Source organism: Spermophilus citellus (genome assembly GCF_964194105.1).
Source record: "Spermophilus citellus genome assembly, chromosome: 5".
In the NCBI taxonomy this organism is placed as follows: domain Eukaryota; kingdom Metazoa; phylum Chordata; class Mammalia; order Rodentia; family Sciuridae; genus Spermophilus; species Spermophilus citellus.
In genome coordinates this window covers 48,408,939-48,425,904 of record NC_138186.1, presented here as the reverse complement: position 1 = coordinate 48,425,904, position 16,966 = coordinate 48,408,939, and the positions used below count along the sequence as shown (strand labels likewise).

Sequence of the window (16,966 nt, the reverse complement as noted above, 5' to 3'; positions counted from 1 at the left end):
GAACCCAGCGCCCCATGCATGCCAGGTGAGTGCACTACCATTTTAGCCCCAGCCCTAAAATTTTAAAAAGTTTATGCAAAATAAAAACTCAGAACAATAAATAATAATTCAGAATAAGCAAATACAATAGTTAAATATTTAAATTAAAATATGAACGACGATGTCAACAAACACACCTCTGGATAAGTAGTGTATGAGGGTCTGGGTACAGCGCACACACCTGCAATCCCAGCTACTCAGGAGGCTGAGGATGGATTGAAAGTGTGAGTTCAACCTGGGCACAGTACTGAGATCATGTCTCAAAAAGTGAAAATCGCTGAGGATGTAGCTCTGGGGTAGAGTGCTTGTCTGGCATGTGCTAGCCTTGGGTTCAATCCTCAATACCAACAAAATTAAAATATATATATATATGTGTGTGTGTGTGTGTATATATATATATGTGTGTGTGTGTGTGTGTGTGTGTGTGTGTGTGTGTGTGTGTATATATATATATATATATATATATATATATATATATATATATATACATATATATATGTAAATTATCTATCCAGCTTCCCAATTACTCCCTTAGGAAGCACAGGCACAAGCAAGGTCCCTCACCAGGCTCTTGCTTCCAGGTGTGTCCTGAACCTACTCTTGTTGAAGACAGAGGGTGCCCAACCCTGTTGAGTCTCTGGGCCTGGTGCACCTGGAGACTGCAAGACTAGGAAATCAGAAACAACCAAGATGCAGGAGAGATCTAGGAGAGGAGGCTGGTGAGGATGAATAGTGGGGGTATTTTCTTCTCTCACAGAGACTCTGAATCTGATTTTGGAGACTCTGAGAAGAGAAATGTCCCTAGGGATAAAAAGTCATATTCTTCAAAAGGAGTGTCTCCTTCCCCAACACTATGCATGCTTCAGCTGGACCGATGGTGGAAGATGCTGATGTCTGATTCACACACATTCTGGGTCGCTTACTCTCAATATCTCAGGCCATAAGCACCTGCCAGTCACTTTTTTCCCCCACACAAACTGACCCCTATTGCTCAGCATAAGGACACCTCAAAGTTCCAACCCTGTCCCATCCATCAATGTGATCCTCCAGTTCATCACATGAGGGCTCCAACTCTTCAGGGCAGATGTGCCCCACAGCATCACCCTGGAAGGTTGACCCCAGCTGCAAGGTGCTGTTATGGTTCCTCTTCACCATCTGCTGATGATTCAGGACTTGTGAGCTCCTGAGCTATGGGAGAAGGGAAAAGTCAGTGTTCAATTGACTGCAGAATATGATATTTATTCCTCAGGACCTCTCTCTTCTCAGACTCTCCAAAATCAGATTCCGAGTTTCTGTGAGAAGAAAATGCCCCCACTAGTTTTCCTCACCAGCCTCCTCTCCTAAATCCATCAGCAGCCTCACCTGCCTCAGTTTCCACCATGCATTACTCAAGGGAATGGAAGACCAAAGAAGTAAGGGACAAGATCCCAAAGTGAAGCCCAGTGCCTGCTCCCCTGCCCAACCATTCCTGACAGAACAGGGACCTGCCAGAGAAGGCAGTTCCTTCTGCCAATCCTGGGCACAGGGTTCACACACAGGCCTTTACCCCCTTAATATCGAGGCCTCCTCTGCTGCAGGGGCAGGTGCTCATCCAGCAGGGTCTGCTCTAGCTGCAGCTCAGCATCCTTTCCTCTCAGCCTTGAGCCAGCAGCTCCTAACTGGAAAGCCCACCAGGAAGCCCAGGGGCACCAGCAGGCCCAGCCAGAAAAACATGCCTGCCCCCTAGTCTGCTGCTCACCTGACCTGAAGCAGCCCACACAGAGCAGATGCAGAATCCCTGGCCCCCAACACTTGCTCAGGTCCCTAATCTGTACTTTACCCTCCTAGGGCCTACCTGGCCCATCTGCCCCAGGAAATCAGCTACTCCCCAAGGGCTCCTGCTTCCTGAGACTGCCTCACCTTCTTTCTCCCAGCCCTAGCAGGGACTCACATAGGCCACAACCCTGGAGGTGTAGCTCAGTGGTAGAGCACCCCTGGGTAAATCCTCACTACTTCTAAAAGAAAAAAAAAAGATGTATTGAAAATGGAAACATTTTTATTGGGTATGAACATTTAGAGAAGAAATTTGGAAATATGAACACCTAACCTTCACTCTTTTCTGCAAATGTTCCAGTGAAATTGCAGGCTGTGGGGAGCCACTCTGAATGAACACACTTTCAATTACTACATTGACCCAGGGGGCTCTGACCAATTACTACATTTCTTAGTGACTTTCACGTTGTCCCAGCTCAGATAGCAAGGCGTGGCTTCAGGTGTAAGTGTACCGCTGGGTACACCTGCTCGCTTGTAATCCTACCCCTTCTGCCTTTTTTGGATAGAACTTTCTAAAAAACAGCGTCCCCCCAAATAAAACCCCACTTCTGAATGTGCTTGCCCTCTCTCTCGCCAGCCTCTGTGACTTTCTCTTGCTCTCCTTTTGGGGAACTTGAGGCTGGGAGCTGGGAAAGTTGTCCTAAGCTTGTGTAAAGGTATTTTGGGTCTGTGTTTTATTTTGCATCATCCTAAATTCACACGAGTGACCTTAGTTCACTGCCTGTGCTGGACAGGGGTGGCAGTAGGCAACTATTTTTCCCCACAGAGAACCAGAACTAGCTTTCACCCCACAGCAGAGGCTGCAGGTGAGAGCAGCAGAGAGCACTGAACCATCTGCCCTGGAGGGAGAGTTACCTGGACAGCTCCTGCTGGGGGGCAGGTTTCCCAGACCCAAGGAGCTAATCACTCACCACCCCCACTGCTGACCCCACAGAAGGGGCAGAAACAACAGAAAGATCCTCCAAACCAGTAACTAACTGTACATGCTTCAACTTCATTTCCTGTTGAAACACCAACTTCCTGTTTTCTCTTTTCCTGACCCCTCCAGCAACTGATTGGTGACAGGGAAATGGTTTTGACCCTCCCTTACTCCAAATGCACAGGGGAATGACCATCTTATAAAGGGGAATAGCCAAGGGAGGGCAGGGTGAGCAGAGGCCATAGAGCAGAGACCCAACACACCAACACACACAGTTCTTGGGGACCGTGCCCTCTGGGGCTGGACAGGAAACCCTAAGTGTCACAGTCAGCTTTCACTACTTTGACAAAACACCTAAAGTAAAACACGCAGGAGGAAAGATTTACACTGGCTCAAGTTTAACCAGTTTTAGCCCAGGGTCCCTTGGCCCCATTCTTGTAAGATAGAAAGACAGAAAAATAATGATGGCCAGCACATGACAGAGTGACACTTCTTATCTCATGGTGGCCATGAGGTGGACAGGAGGCAGAGAAAGAGAGAGCCAGGGGCCTGGGACAAGATGCCCCCTTCAAGGAATGCCTCTTCCAACTAGGCCCACCTGCTAAAGCTTTCACAACTTCCAGTAGAACCAACACCTGGGGTCAGGCCTGCAACTCATGAGCCTTTGGGAGATATTCCACATGGAAACTCTAACACCAGGTAGGACAAAAACAGGGACCACAGCTGCCCCACAATGGCTGGTCTCTCTCCCCAGATGGTTGTAGGCATCTGCTTTTTCATTTTTCCATAACATCTGTGAAGCCACTCCTGATGGACGACCATTGTGGTGGGGCCTGGGATGGAGTACATGCCCTAGTGACCCAGTGGACACACACAGGAGACACCCCTGAAGAGTGACTGGAGATGCTGATAAGATAGAAGATAACTACATGTGCTGAAGACCCCTGGGCCTGCTCTACAAAGGCCTCCCAGGGGAAGCAGAGGCAGGGCACTGGTGCCACAGGCCTCATGGTTCTTCTTATTGGTTTGCACATGACAGGTGGAGAGACAGGAAAGAGGCAGGCAGACAGGAAGAAACCAGAGGCGATAGCCTTTGTGGGATTCCTCTAGAGTTTCTAAAGAACACAAATCACAGATCCTTTTATACTTTCTCCACCTGACACCGTGAAAATCTAGCCCACACCAATCAGCCCACCATTCCCAACTCCTGGTCAAGACCTAAAAGCTTGAGACAGAGAAAGATGAGGACAGGGACAGAGCAGGAGAAAACCACACTGAAGCTCACTCCTAACCCTGTGACAAGAATATGGTGCAGCTGGGCCTCTGAGGATGTTCACGGCCATGGCTTTTGGCAGGACTAAGGGGAGTAGCTGGAGACCTGGCTGCCAGCCCCTCACAAAAAAAGGAACATCTATCCAGAAGTCTGGTCACCTCCACTGCACTCTGTGTAACATGAGGCTTGAGGGACTCTACAACCCAGAATGACCCTGCCATCTCCATCCACTTCCCACTTTTATTACCTGAACCCTCTGCAGCTGAAATTGTCTCCCTCCTGTTGCTCCAAAGCACATAAAGGAGAAGAAGAACAGCATCAACAGCAGCAACCACACCTAGAGAGGCTCACCATCGGCTTTGAAGCAGCAGAGTCGACCCTGAAAACACACATGTTACCATCTGGGTTCCAGAGCCTCTACACTTCCTCCCTTTCACCACCCGGGTCACTGACCTACCCAGTTGGGAACCCCTGCTGGGACACCCAGGCTCACCACAGGGCACAGTGCCAGCGCTCTCTTTCCCACTATGTCGCACATGGCAGGTAAATCTCTGCTCCTGTCCTTGAGGAATCCTGGTGGACACGCAGGTCTGGTAGGTCCCATTCCCATATGGCAAGAGACTCCCAGACTGCTGTGTGTCCTGGCTCAGTGGTTCCCCATCCTGAAGCCAAGTCAGAGAGATAATCCAGGGATAGAAACCAAAAGCCCGACATGTGGCGTTGATGGTGTCCTCCAAGGCCTCACCACAGGTAACAGTCACTACTGGGGACACTAGAGAAGAAAAAGCAGAAACAGCCATGTGATCCAGCCTTACTCCCCTTAATGGAAGCAGAGGGAACAGGGCTGGTTCTTTCTGCTGTTCTGTCTCTGACCAAAGTCCTCATTGACACCAGACCTGCTGCAAATCTGCTCTCAGCTGAGGGCCTCAGTCCTCTGACTGGCAGGAGGATGGGCCTCAAGTTTGTGGCCTCACATTCTAACTTGCACATGTTGATGTGAGGAGGGGGTGTTATGGGGACTCCTTGTTTGTGAGGCCAGAAGGGAGCTCTGCATGATAAGCAGGTTGGCAGGCAGGTGGGCAGAAGAGGACTCAACTCCTGCCTAACCCCAGTTGCCTGAGGCTCAGGGTACTTCCTCGTTGTGGCCCAGACAGTCATAAACCCTCCTGTCTTTATGCAGTGGTTTCAAAGGATGGGGAAATCAGAATACATCACCCTCACAGAGAACACATACATCCCATAGTACAGAGAAGGCCCCTTATATTGAGGCTCTAAGGGAATGGGGGCTGGGGTACCTATTGTCTTATTGAAGGCTATCCAGGAGTTCAGATATCTCTGGAGTCTTCCACAAATTGTTCCTTGCACATGGGCCCATTGAGCCTTGCTTGGACTATCATCCGATTTCCAGTGCTTCTTGACTTCCATAGCCAAAGTCTGAGCCGAGGAAGGGTGCACTGTCCAGCTGTGAGTCACAGGGTGAAAGGAGAAAAGGGCTCCTCATCATAGTAGAAATCCCAGAAGCCCCTGGTGCGGTTGTTCTTTTGCATCTCACAGCCCCAAGCTTCCTGGAGGGAATGAGACCCTGCCCCCATCCACCAGTCACTTTAGCATCCCCTGGTGCCTCTGCCTTCCTTCCCACCAAGAGAAACTCCAGCCCACAGAGGATCCCAGCATGGCTCTCTCTCTCTTCAATGTCCCTGTGCTGAGCTCTATGGACCCCATGCTTGCCCTTCCCAGACAAATGCAGTGAGAAGAGAGGTCCCTGCTCTCTGCCCCCAGCCTTTCTGCAGAAAGACCCTTGCCCCCACCCACACTCTCCTTCTTTCTGCCTCTGCAGACTTGTGATATCTGCCAGAGTCATTCTGAGGTTTTTTCCCACTCCCTGCCAAGTCTTGGGTCTCTGTGTTCCAAGTCTCAGCTCCGAGGACTGTCTTTGCCCACAGTGCCTGAGGCTCTGCCCTGTCTCTCTCACTGTCATAGTGCAGGAAGGGCTGATCATCCAAAAAACCCTCAGCAAAGAACTGTCTGTGCACTAAATGGTTCTGGGATCTCATTTTTAGGTTATAATGAAGACTGTGGGACCCTGTGAAAGAAGATACCACGGATGAGGATGATTTTTTTCTTCCTGGAATCAAGAGCTCAAGAACATGCAAAATATAGTTTTGGCCTCCTGGTGAGATAAGTAAAAGCAAAAATAGACCATTGGAATAGCATCAACCTGAAATATTCCTGCCTAGCAGAGAAGACAATTTATAGAATGAAGAGACAGCCTCTAGACTAGGAGAAAACAATCATAGGTCAGATAATGGTTTAATACACAAAATATACAAATAACCTTATATTTAACATGGGCAAAGATGTCGAAGAGACATTTGTCAAAATATGATACATAAATGGCCAACAGATATGTGAATGAATGCAAATGCCAATTAAAACCAAAAGGAAATATTTTGTCACACTTATTAGATTGATCATTGTGAAGACACAAAGAGTGATAGCAAGGAGGTGGAAAAAAGGGGTGTGCACCACTGGTGTTGTAATTTAGTAGAGTTATTTTGGAAAATAGCATGGAGGTTCCTCCCAAAACTAAATTTTTTGCTTTATCCAGCAATCCCACTACCTCATTCACACCAAAGGAATGGGAATCCAGGTTCCCTGGATTCCCTGCACTGCGTGTCCACTGCAGCATCAGTCACAACAGTCAAATTATAGCAGCAACCTAAGTGGCCTCCAATAGATGAGTGGATTTAAAAACTGTCTTAAACTACCTGGTGCACACCTAAAATCCCAGCTACTCAGAAAGCTGACACAAGGGGATTGCTTGAGCCTGGAGTTGGAGGCCACCCTGGGAACAACAGCAGCCCACCCTCAAAAAGATCCCCCTCGCCAAAAACCAAATCAAACCAAACCAAACCATTATGGGATATATACACAAAAGAATATCAATTAGCCTTTTTAACAAAAGGAAATTAAGGATGAAAATGTAGCATAGGGATACAGGACTTGCCTAGCAGTCACAAGGCCTCAGATTTTATCACCAGAAACTTCTTAAAAAAAAAAAAAAACTAGGGAAATTTGTCATTTGTGACAATGTGGGTGGAAAGTAGAGGACCCTAAGAGTAATAAAAAAAAAAACCAGGCATACAGAGACAAATGAATGGACAGAGAAAGGAGAAACACTGCTAAAGGGCCATAAAGTTTCATTTGGATAAGAGGAAGAGTCTGGTGTTCTATAGCACAACAAAGCTTCTCCACTTAATGCTGTATATTTTAAAATAACGAGAAGAAAACATTTTAAATGTTCTGACCAAAAGGAAACCATAAATATTTGAGATGATGGATATGCTAATTATCCTGAATTGATTATTCTAAAATGCATCCATAACATTACATCCCAGAAATAGATTCAACTATTTGTCAACAGAAAAATTTTTGGAGAGGAAATAGAACTAAACATCATTAAAAAAAAAGTTGGGGCTCTGGAAAGTTTGGGTCTACCTTAGAAATGGCTCTGAAAACACAGAAGGAGTGGAGGAGGTTAGGGGAAGCCAACAGGCTGAGGAGACATGTTGGGTGACCGGGAAGGAGGCATAGCGATCTGGTGAAATCACAGGCATATTAGAAAATAGATATCATATTAGGGTGAGAGGAGTACAAGTGGAGACAGCATCCCAGGGCCCAGGAGTCCAGGGGAAAATGTGGGTGGAAATGAGAAAAGCCCCAGCAAGAAGATCTTGACTCGCAATCTTAGCTGGTCACTTCCCTCAGTCTGTGTTTGATGCAGCCACAGTCCTCACAGAGGCAGGAAGGGCTCTATGGGGCTGGGACGTCCCTACCAGCTCAGGGCCAGAAGAAAATGGTCTCCTAACTGGGGATTCCAATGAGCTCAGCTGAAAACAAGCCTATGACTGCGAGGAGAGCAGGGGCTTCAGGAGCCCGAACTGTCCCAATACTGTTGGGAAGAGGTTCCCTGAGCCACGGACCTCAAAGGGTCCTTCAATGTCTTTCAAAGGAGAAACTCAGCCTGCACCTTGGGAATACAGAGGCGACAGAGGACCGGGATGTCCAAAAGGCAAGAGCAAGGCGCAGGGCTGGGGCAAGTAAGCACGGACTTAGGACGCGGGACTTCGGGGTGGCAAGGTGCTTAGAAAGTGAAACTGCATGTGGTGGCAATGACTCGCGTCAGGTCCAGCTCCTCTCCCTACCAAACCAGACGGCTCATCTTAACCGAGAGGGTTCCCGGGACTCTCACAGAAACCCGCCCGCCTCCCTGTAGTAGCCTGGCAGCTCCCGCACCTCCAGGATCCGCATAGAGCTCACTCACCAGCGGCAGCACACAGGGGTGCCCAAAAGGCAGTTGTGGCCAGGAGCAGCAGGACGCGACACGGCCCAATAGAGAGCAAACTTGACATCCTCTTGACATCCTGGTGAGCAGGACCGAACTCTAAGAGGGTTCACCAAAGGCTGATCTTATAGTCCTCCTGGCTTTTCCCACAACCACTCACCCAATGAAAATAGACGCCTTGAACTTGAATGTAGATCTTCAGTCTATGCTTGATCAGAGCAGGTTTCCCAAGTGTAACCACTCCAGCATGAAAAACTTGTTCTTTTCACCTAGTCACCTCTAAAAAATGTTTTCTAAAAATAGAACTATAGCTATTCTTACTATTGCCTAAGGCTCTAGCTTGTGCTTTTTTTGTGAGTTATCATGCACCAACAAAGTTTTGACAATTTCTTAGACTTATTTTCATTTGTAGTAAGTATTTGTGATTTTTTTTTTAAGCACAGAAGGCATTGGTGTCTAGTCCCATTCTCAGAGTTTATTTTCATTAATTACAGGGGCAGGGATGATGTTGAGTGGGAGAGCCCACGCTTCCCTGGTTCATCAGCTGGCAGATAGCATAAAGTGGACACCTCTGCCTCCATAATCAAGTAAGCAAGTCCCACAATAAATCCCCTCTTATTGACCCCCATCCGATTCTACTTGATTCTGTTTCTCTGGAGAACATTGACAAATATAAGCCTCCAGTAAGTGCTGGGTCACAGTTACTGTGAGCTGATCCCAAGCCCTTTCAAGCTCCATGTTGTCAATGCACCTTCGAGGACTCACTTGGAGTGACAGCTCCAGCAAACTGCTCATTCCACCCATACCCAAAGACTTTTCCTACCTTAATAATTACATGCTAGAGAGCATTTACATATGGCTCAAGGAGAGAAGAAGCCTCAGAGGAGGCCCTGAAGGTCTTGGGCTCCAGATGTTGGGCAGTGCCCAGGATCAAGGCCTGGCTGCCCCTCCCCCAGCAAGCCTCCCAGATCTCATCTGTGCAAGATACTGCTACTCCGCCCCTCCCCCTTCAGACTCTTCTGCTCTGCCCAATGAACTAGTGCTTCTCTCTCCCCTCTCTTCTTTGCATCTCTGAACTCATAAAAATGGGAGCGACTTACTCCTCACCCACCTTGAGATTCACTGCTGAGTCCTGAAAAGCAACAGAAATCATTCAGCGGTGTCCTTTAAACCCAGGGCGGGTCTCAGGCACTATTTCAGGTCTTTGCGGCCACATTTACCCAGAAGGACTGAAGATCACCTGTTACCCACGCGGGCTTAACTAAAATAAAACCTGTTGATTGAAGGTGCTTATGGGAGCCTGGAGGCAGGCAAGCTGCATTTAGGCTTGGGGTTCTCAGACTGCTGGGCAGTTACACCTGCGAGCTGTGAGAATGCAGACCCAGTGGCTGACAGAAGGACATTCTGAAGTGTTAATCAAGATCTGAAATCCAACATACTCAACCAACGTTGCCTTATTTTGATGCGGTTGAGTACTGAAATTCTTCTTCCGTCCCATCCCCCACTTCTACAGGGGGTATGGGGTGGGGGGGGCATCTTGGATTCTAAGATCAGAAACACTTCCTCTGCTTGGTGGCCCAACAAGAATGGAAGTACCTGCCTCAGGATGGTCCTAATTGAAACCTGCCAGATCTGGAATAAAAATCAGCAATCATGTTGCAGCAAGGCCACCCAGCGCCTTACCGCTTACACAAACTGGGTGAGGAGCCCTGCTCTATCAGGTCTGTCTCAAGTGGATACAGTGAAGTGCCTTTGGCACCAGGTTCCAAACCATAAAGGATGAAATGGAGAGTGAAGAAAAGCAAATGGTGGTGGAACGTGGATCATGTGTTGAAGAAAGGAAGAAAAAGGGGTGAGGATTGGGGAAGAGAACATGAATACAGGAAGAAGAAGCAAGAACAAAGCAGGAAAGAGCAAGAGATGCAGAACTGAGGGGACTGCAGGCTCTGCCCTCTTCTGCCTTACCCTAGGATTGGGCTCTGCTGTCCACTTAAGACTCCAGAGGAGGACCCAGACCCCACAACACCCACTGCAGAGAAAGCTACAGTTTTCCTACATTGATTATATTTAAAATCAAACTAGATCCAATATAAAACAAATGAAAGGAATGAAGTATAATAATATTCTGATGTTTTTCCATGATTCAAAATCCAACAGATTTTTAAAATATCATCTTTAAAGTGTATTTGGCAGTCCAGAGTGTATCTCAGTGGTAGAGTACCTGCTTGGCATGTGCCAGGCTATGAAAAGCAACAAACACGAGACAAAAACAAAATACCCACCAAATATATGTTTCAAACATGGAGACTCTCCCTACTATTCAGAGCAAGTATTTACAAAACTCTTTGATCTTAATTCTTGTGCTATACAAGTCTTATTAAGGAATTTGGGGCCTAATACCACATGATAGAGATTGGGGCCTACATATGATAGAGATTAGTTTAATTTGTAGGTCCTTGATCCACTTTGAGTTGAGTTTTGGGCATGGTGAGATAGGGGTTTCATTTCATTTTTTTTTTTTTTTTGCATATAGATTTCCAGTTTTCCAATTCACCATTTGTTGAAGATGCTATCTTTTCTCCAATGCATGTTTTTGGCACCTTTGTCTAATATAAGATAATTGTAATTTTGTGGGTTAGTGTCTGTGTCCTCTATTCTGTACCATTGGTCTACCAGTCTGTTTTGGTTCCAATACCATGCTGTTTTTGTTACTATTTCTCTGTAGTATAGCTTAAGGTCTGGTATAGTGATGCCACCTGTTTCACTTTTAGGCCCAAATTTCTTAATAAGACTTCTATAGTGGAAGGATTAAAGCCAAGACTCAATAAACAGAATGGAATCCAACTAAAAAGTTTCTTCTCAGCAAAAGAAACAACCTGTAAGGTGAACAGAGAGCCTACATCCTGGGAGCAAATTTTTACCCCTCATACATCAGATAGAGGACTAATCTTTAGGGTATATAAAGAACTCAAAAAGCTAAGCACCAAAAAAACAAATAACCCAATCAACGAATGAGCCAAGGACCTGAACAGACACTTCTCAGAAGAGGATATTCAATCAATCAACAAATATGTGAAAAAATGTTCATCATCTCTAGCAATTAGAGAAATGCAAATCAAAACTACTCTAAGATATCATCTCACTCCAGTCAAAATGTCAGCTATTATGAAAACAAACAACAATAAGTGTTGGCCAGGATGTGGGGAAAAAGGTACACTCATACATTGCTGGTGGGACTGAAAATTGGTACAGCCAATATGGAAAGCAGTATGAAGATTTCTTGTAAATCTGAGAATGGAACCACCATTTGACCTAGCTATCCCTCTCCTTGGTCTGTACCCAATAGATTTAAAAACAGCATACTACAGGGACACAGCCACATCAATGTTTATAGCGGCACAATTCACAATAGCTAAACTGTGAGCCAAACTAGATGCCCTTCAATGGATGAATGGATAAAAAAAAAATGTGGCATATATAGACAATGGAATTTTATTCACCAATAAAAGAGAACAAAATCATGGAATTTGCAGGTAAATGGAATGTGTTGGAGAAGATAATGCTAAGTGAAGTTAGCCAATCCTCAAAAAACAAATGCTGAATGTTTTCTCTGATATAAGGAGGCTGACTCATAGTGGGGTAGGGAGGGGGAGCATGGGAGGAATAGATGAATTCTAGATAGGGCAGAGGGGTGGGAGAGAAAGGGAGGGGCAGGGGATTAGCAAAGATGGTGGAATGTGATGGACATCATTATCCATAGTACATGTATAAAGACACAAATTGGTATCAACATACTTTACATACAATCAGAGATATGAAAAATTGTGTTGTATACATGTAATAAGGATTGTAATATATTCTGCTGTTATTTTTTTTTAAATCAAGTTAAAAAAAAACTCTTTGACTTCAAATTAAGTATCTGATGTTATCAAGATACAATAAATGAGTCAAATAAATGATTGAAAATACTAAACTATATTAAACTCTTTCTTTCTTGAAATAGCCAGAACTGGAGCAGGTCTAATCAGTACCATAATATTACAGCAGCAATGAGTATAACAAGAGTGTTGAGCTCCCTGCAATACTGCAATGAGCTGTGTAAATAGCTCTGAACTTAAGGTCAAATAGGAGATATGGATGCTTCTACCCTGATTTTTTTCTGTTCCTAAGTGGGAACAGAAAATGCCAATTTCTTCAATAGGCAAATGTGTATTTTATTATTTTTAAGTTTCAGTTTTGCACTCTGCTTACTTTCATTTTTTATTGACATTTAAAAGAGCTATTCTCTCTAACCTAACCCCCATATCTAAATATAGGGCTGTTTTTGTAATGACAGCACCTGTCAGTGTAAGTTCCAGATAGCCTGACCTTTTAAATACAGATGTATCAGGATCTATGAATAAAGGGTTTTCTTTATTCATTCATTCATTCATTCATTCCATAGACAAAGTACAAATTTTGAAGAGAAATTATCTATTGAGCCACACTTTACATAAAATAAAATGTGTCTATTTGAAATGTACAGTTCATTGAATTTGGGCACTTACATACACTTGTGTCACCACTACCATAAAGAAGATGAAGAATATTCTGATTATCTCCCAAAGAAATGTTGTGCAATGAAATTCTATGCAGTCATCAAAAGGAACAAAATAAGTTTTAATGCACTGATGTAAAAAGAGGTGCCCAAAAGAGGTGCCCAACAGTTTTCAGCTTCTTTTTTTTTTTTAAGTTAGGAAAATGCTAGATTTTAACACCACCAGTGCAATTACATAATGTACATTTTTAATAGTGGGAAAACCTGGAAGATTTTGCTCCAAATTTTGACAGTGTTACTTCTAGGAACAGGGAAAACTCAGTGCCTGTCACTTTCTCTGAAATGTTGGAATTGTGTCTTCTCATATAAACTTGGATTAGCAAGGTGTCAGACAGAATATTACAGATTGAAAATACAATAAACTAAACCCCAGATTCAAATACTAATTTTTTAAACCAAAATATTAATTACAATCCATCACCAGGAAATCCCTTAAGATAAGCCTTCATATTTTCATAGCTTTGAATCTTCCCCAAACTGTTTTTAAAAGGGATACCAAGACTGACTTTCTGATTTAAAAAAAATATCAAAACCCTTTGGGCAAGTTGGTTTTCTGTAAGGAATACAGACAATCTGGGGAAGCCCTTGGACTCCACATAGTAGTGGGGATGGAAAGAAAGGAAATCTCATAGGACTATGGGCCCCCAGTGCAGGACTGTGGTTGTGGCAGAGGGGAGGAAACAGGCAGACATAGAAATGCAGACAGTGGGTGGGGAAAAATTTGCAAAATCCCCTCCTTCCTCTACTGCTTGCTTTGGAGGGGACCAAATGGACCTGGGGGAGTCTGCAGAAGCAGAAATCTGGGTCTATTGGAGGGGTAGCCAAGGTCCCCCAGAGTACTTGACTTTCTTCTCCAAGTTCTTAGTAGGAGCAGAGTGTAAAACTGTCATTTAGAAATTAGGAATCATATGGCCCACTCTGGTTCATTTGCAGGAAAAAAAAAAAAAGCCAAATGATACCTGTAACTTTTCTGGCCAGTTAAATGGTCAGTAACTCTTCCTCTCCCTCTGGTGCTAGTTAGAAGGCTCCAGCTCTAAGACTCCGGGCTCCAGCCCTGCAGTCCTGAACAGGCCCCTCCTTCCTAAGCTTCCTGACCTCCTACCCAGCCCCACTTCCCTGTGTCTACTTCCTCCTTTTTCCTTTCCAGAACAGCTCCTGAGGGTCTCTCTACTTCTTCAAAAGCCTTCTCCTGGGCACAGAGACCTCCAAAGTCCAGGACAAAAGAGAGACAGTGACCTCTGAGAGAACCTCTGAAGGACACATGTGTTCCCCATCCTAGAAGGCTTCTCCCCACCTCCTGATCTGTGTGTGTGAGAGAGAGTATGTGCTTGTGCATAAATGGACAGTCAACCAGTACTTCACCTGGTATCTAGGAAAGTTCCCACCTTGGCTCTCCTGCAGTGGTTCACGTTGTGTATACCTGAACCTTTCCCTCAGAGGAGGGGCGATGATACTCATCAAATCAGCAGCCAACAGCTTGTGGGACTCTAAAAAAGGGGTTGGGGAGACCAGGCGGTCATTGTGGATGTCAAAGTCCATCAGAGAAATTCCACTAGGGCAGAATCTCCTTGTCACATTTACATTCAGGCAGTGGCTCAAATTGAACCAATGTTCAAAAACCTCCAAATCTTCTTTCGGGTGATATTATGAAGTTGATTGGAAGTCTGTGAGGTCTAGAGTAAAAAGTACCTGTGTGTTTGTGTCTGCAGCCCAACAGTCCTTACATCTCAGGGCCCCTGGAAGGACTCTCTTCCTTCAGCAGTGCACAGTGAACCCAGTTCTGGAGTGGAATGTACCATCTCCTTAGATAAGCAAGATTTTAACATTTACTCTGTGATTTGGTAGATTTTGGCTTCATCTTTGAAATCTTACCATCACTTTGTTCTCTCTCTATGTGTAGAACCATAACTGTACCTGAAGCAGAAACAAGGGCCTGGTGGGAGGAGGTAAGGCCCGCCCCCCAAAAAAGGCCTTTTTTTTGCTATAAATAGGATGTTGTAAGCCAACACAATCCATGCCTAGAGAAACAGTCAACTGTCCATGGATGAATATGTTTGTACAATGCTTTGAGAAGCAATTCAACCATATGTATAGGGAGACTTAAAAATGCCCATGTCATTGAATTTATTCCTATTCAACAAATTCATGATTTTAAACCAAAGTCCCAAATACAGAAGAATCTTTATATATATTAAAGGATAATAATCAGACATTATTGATGATGAAGGAAAAAAGATACAAAGGAGGGCTGGGGATATAACTCGATGGAAAAGCATGTGTATAGCATGCTCCAAGCCCTGGCTTCAATCCCTACTACCAAAAGCAAAGCAAAACAGAACCAACCAAAAGGAAAAAGAAAAAAAGAGGGGGGGGGGAGAGATACAGAAGAGGAGTGCTTCTGTTTTTTTAAAATAGTGTATAGCTCGCAAAAACAATGTTTACGAAGTGTTTGGATGTTATACAAAGTGGCTTATCAATCATAATAAGTTTCCAAATGCAAGATTCAAAATGATTCATCAGGAAGAGAGTCCTCCCAGGGGCTGTGGCTGTGCAGTGCTGCACGGAAAGGAGTGGGTGGGCCACAGGGTCTCTGCACAGCATAGCCCCAGAGGCCCCTTCACACCCAAGCCCAACTCATCTGCCAGGTTACCCAGGATCCTCCCAGTGGAAACAAGAGGTGGTTTTACATCTTTCTGTTTGGTGTATTTTAAAATACTTTCTTTGTTTGATCAGTTTTTATTTTCTTATAGGATAAATTATGCACTGTGAAACAAAGCTTTAATGAAAAACCCATAAGGAGGCCTGGGGCCTCTTCTCCCTGCTGTGTCTTTGATCTTCACAGCTTTTGACAGCCTTTGACTCTTTCTTTTCCTTTCCTTTTCTTACCCTCTTATCTTTTATTTTCACTGGACCTGGTTCCCACTATGTTGTTCACCCCATCCTCAAACTCCTAAGCTCAAGTGATTCACCTCAGCCTCCCCGGTAGCTGGGACTACAGGCCAGCACCACTGTACCTGGCTTTAGCCTGTTTTCTAGTGAAGGTTTCAAGCATTTCACAGCCCTACAAGTTGTTTAAATGAATTTAAAAATTAAAGTAAAACAAGTAGACCAAAGTTCTCTATTCACAATTCAACTTTAGTTGCTACATTTGAAGCCTCTCCCACGGATACATGAGATCAGAAGCATGTTTCTCCATCTTTTTCTGGATACTGTCTCCCCTTGGCCTTCCTGTCTTACAATGACATAATTTCATGGAATCACACAGCACCTACTCTTTTGTATCTTATTTGAAGTCAAATAAAATATAGTGACAAATCCTAAGCAAGAGGTTTTATTTGGGAATCAGCAAAGAGTAGAATTACATTTCTGGGCATATGCCGACCACAATGGCAAAATACTAAGTGAAATAAGCCAATCACAAAGAACCAAAGGCCAAATGTTTTCTTGGATATGTGGATGCTTATTTACAAAAGGAGGGGAGTCTAGGTAAGTATGGAGATACTTCATATTAGACAGAAGGGAGTGAAGTGATGGGAGGAGGCAAGGGGATAGGAAGGATAGGAGAATGAATCAGACATATTACCCTATGTACATATATGATTACATGACCAGTGTAATTCTATATCATGTACAACCAGAAGAATGAGAAGTTATACTCCATTTATGTATAATATGTCAAAACGCATTCTACTGTAATGTACAACTAATTAGAACCATTTTTTAAAAAGAAATGTATGGGATTTGACAAAGGGAAATGAAGGGAAGGGGGAATGGAATAGGAAAAATAGTAGAATGAATCAGACATAATGTTCCTATGTATGACCAGTGTAACTCCACATCTTGTACAACCACAAGAATGGAAACTTATACTCAATGTATGTATAATATGTCAAAATACATTTTGCTGTCATATATAACTAAAAAGAACAAATAAAAAAAGCAAAAAGAAGTAAATTCCTTAAGGGCAGGAAAAAAAAGAAG

General features: G+C 44.3%; 1 protein-coding gene across 1 annotated transcript; it reads right to left on the bottom strand.

Annotated features, from left to right (window-relative positions):
* Positions 1 to 885: 885 nt before the first annotated feature.
* LOC308649380 (MHC class I polypeptide-related sequence B-like) lies at positions 886 to 6,097 on the bottom strand (the record flags this gene model as incomplete). Its single annotated transcript, XM_081294971.1, is given in 6 exon segments — positions 886 to 1,227; positions 4,291 to 4,422; positions 4,537 to 4,815; positions 5,339 to 5,536; positions 5,856 to 5,919; positions 5,921 to 6,097. Coding segments are annotated over 5 exon segments (750 nt in total). The 3' UTR covers positions 886 to 1,227; positions 4,291 to 4,390.
* Positions 6,098 to 16,966: the final 10,869 nt, after the last annotated feature.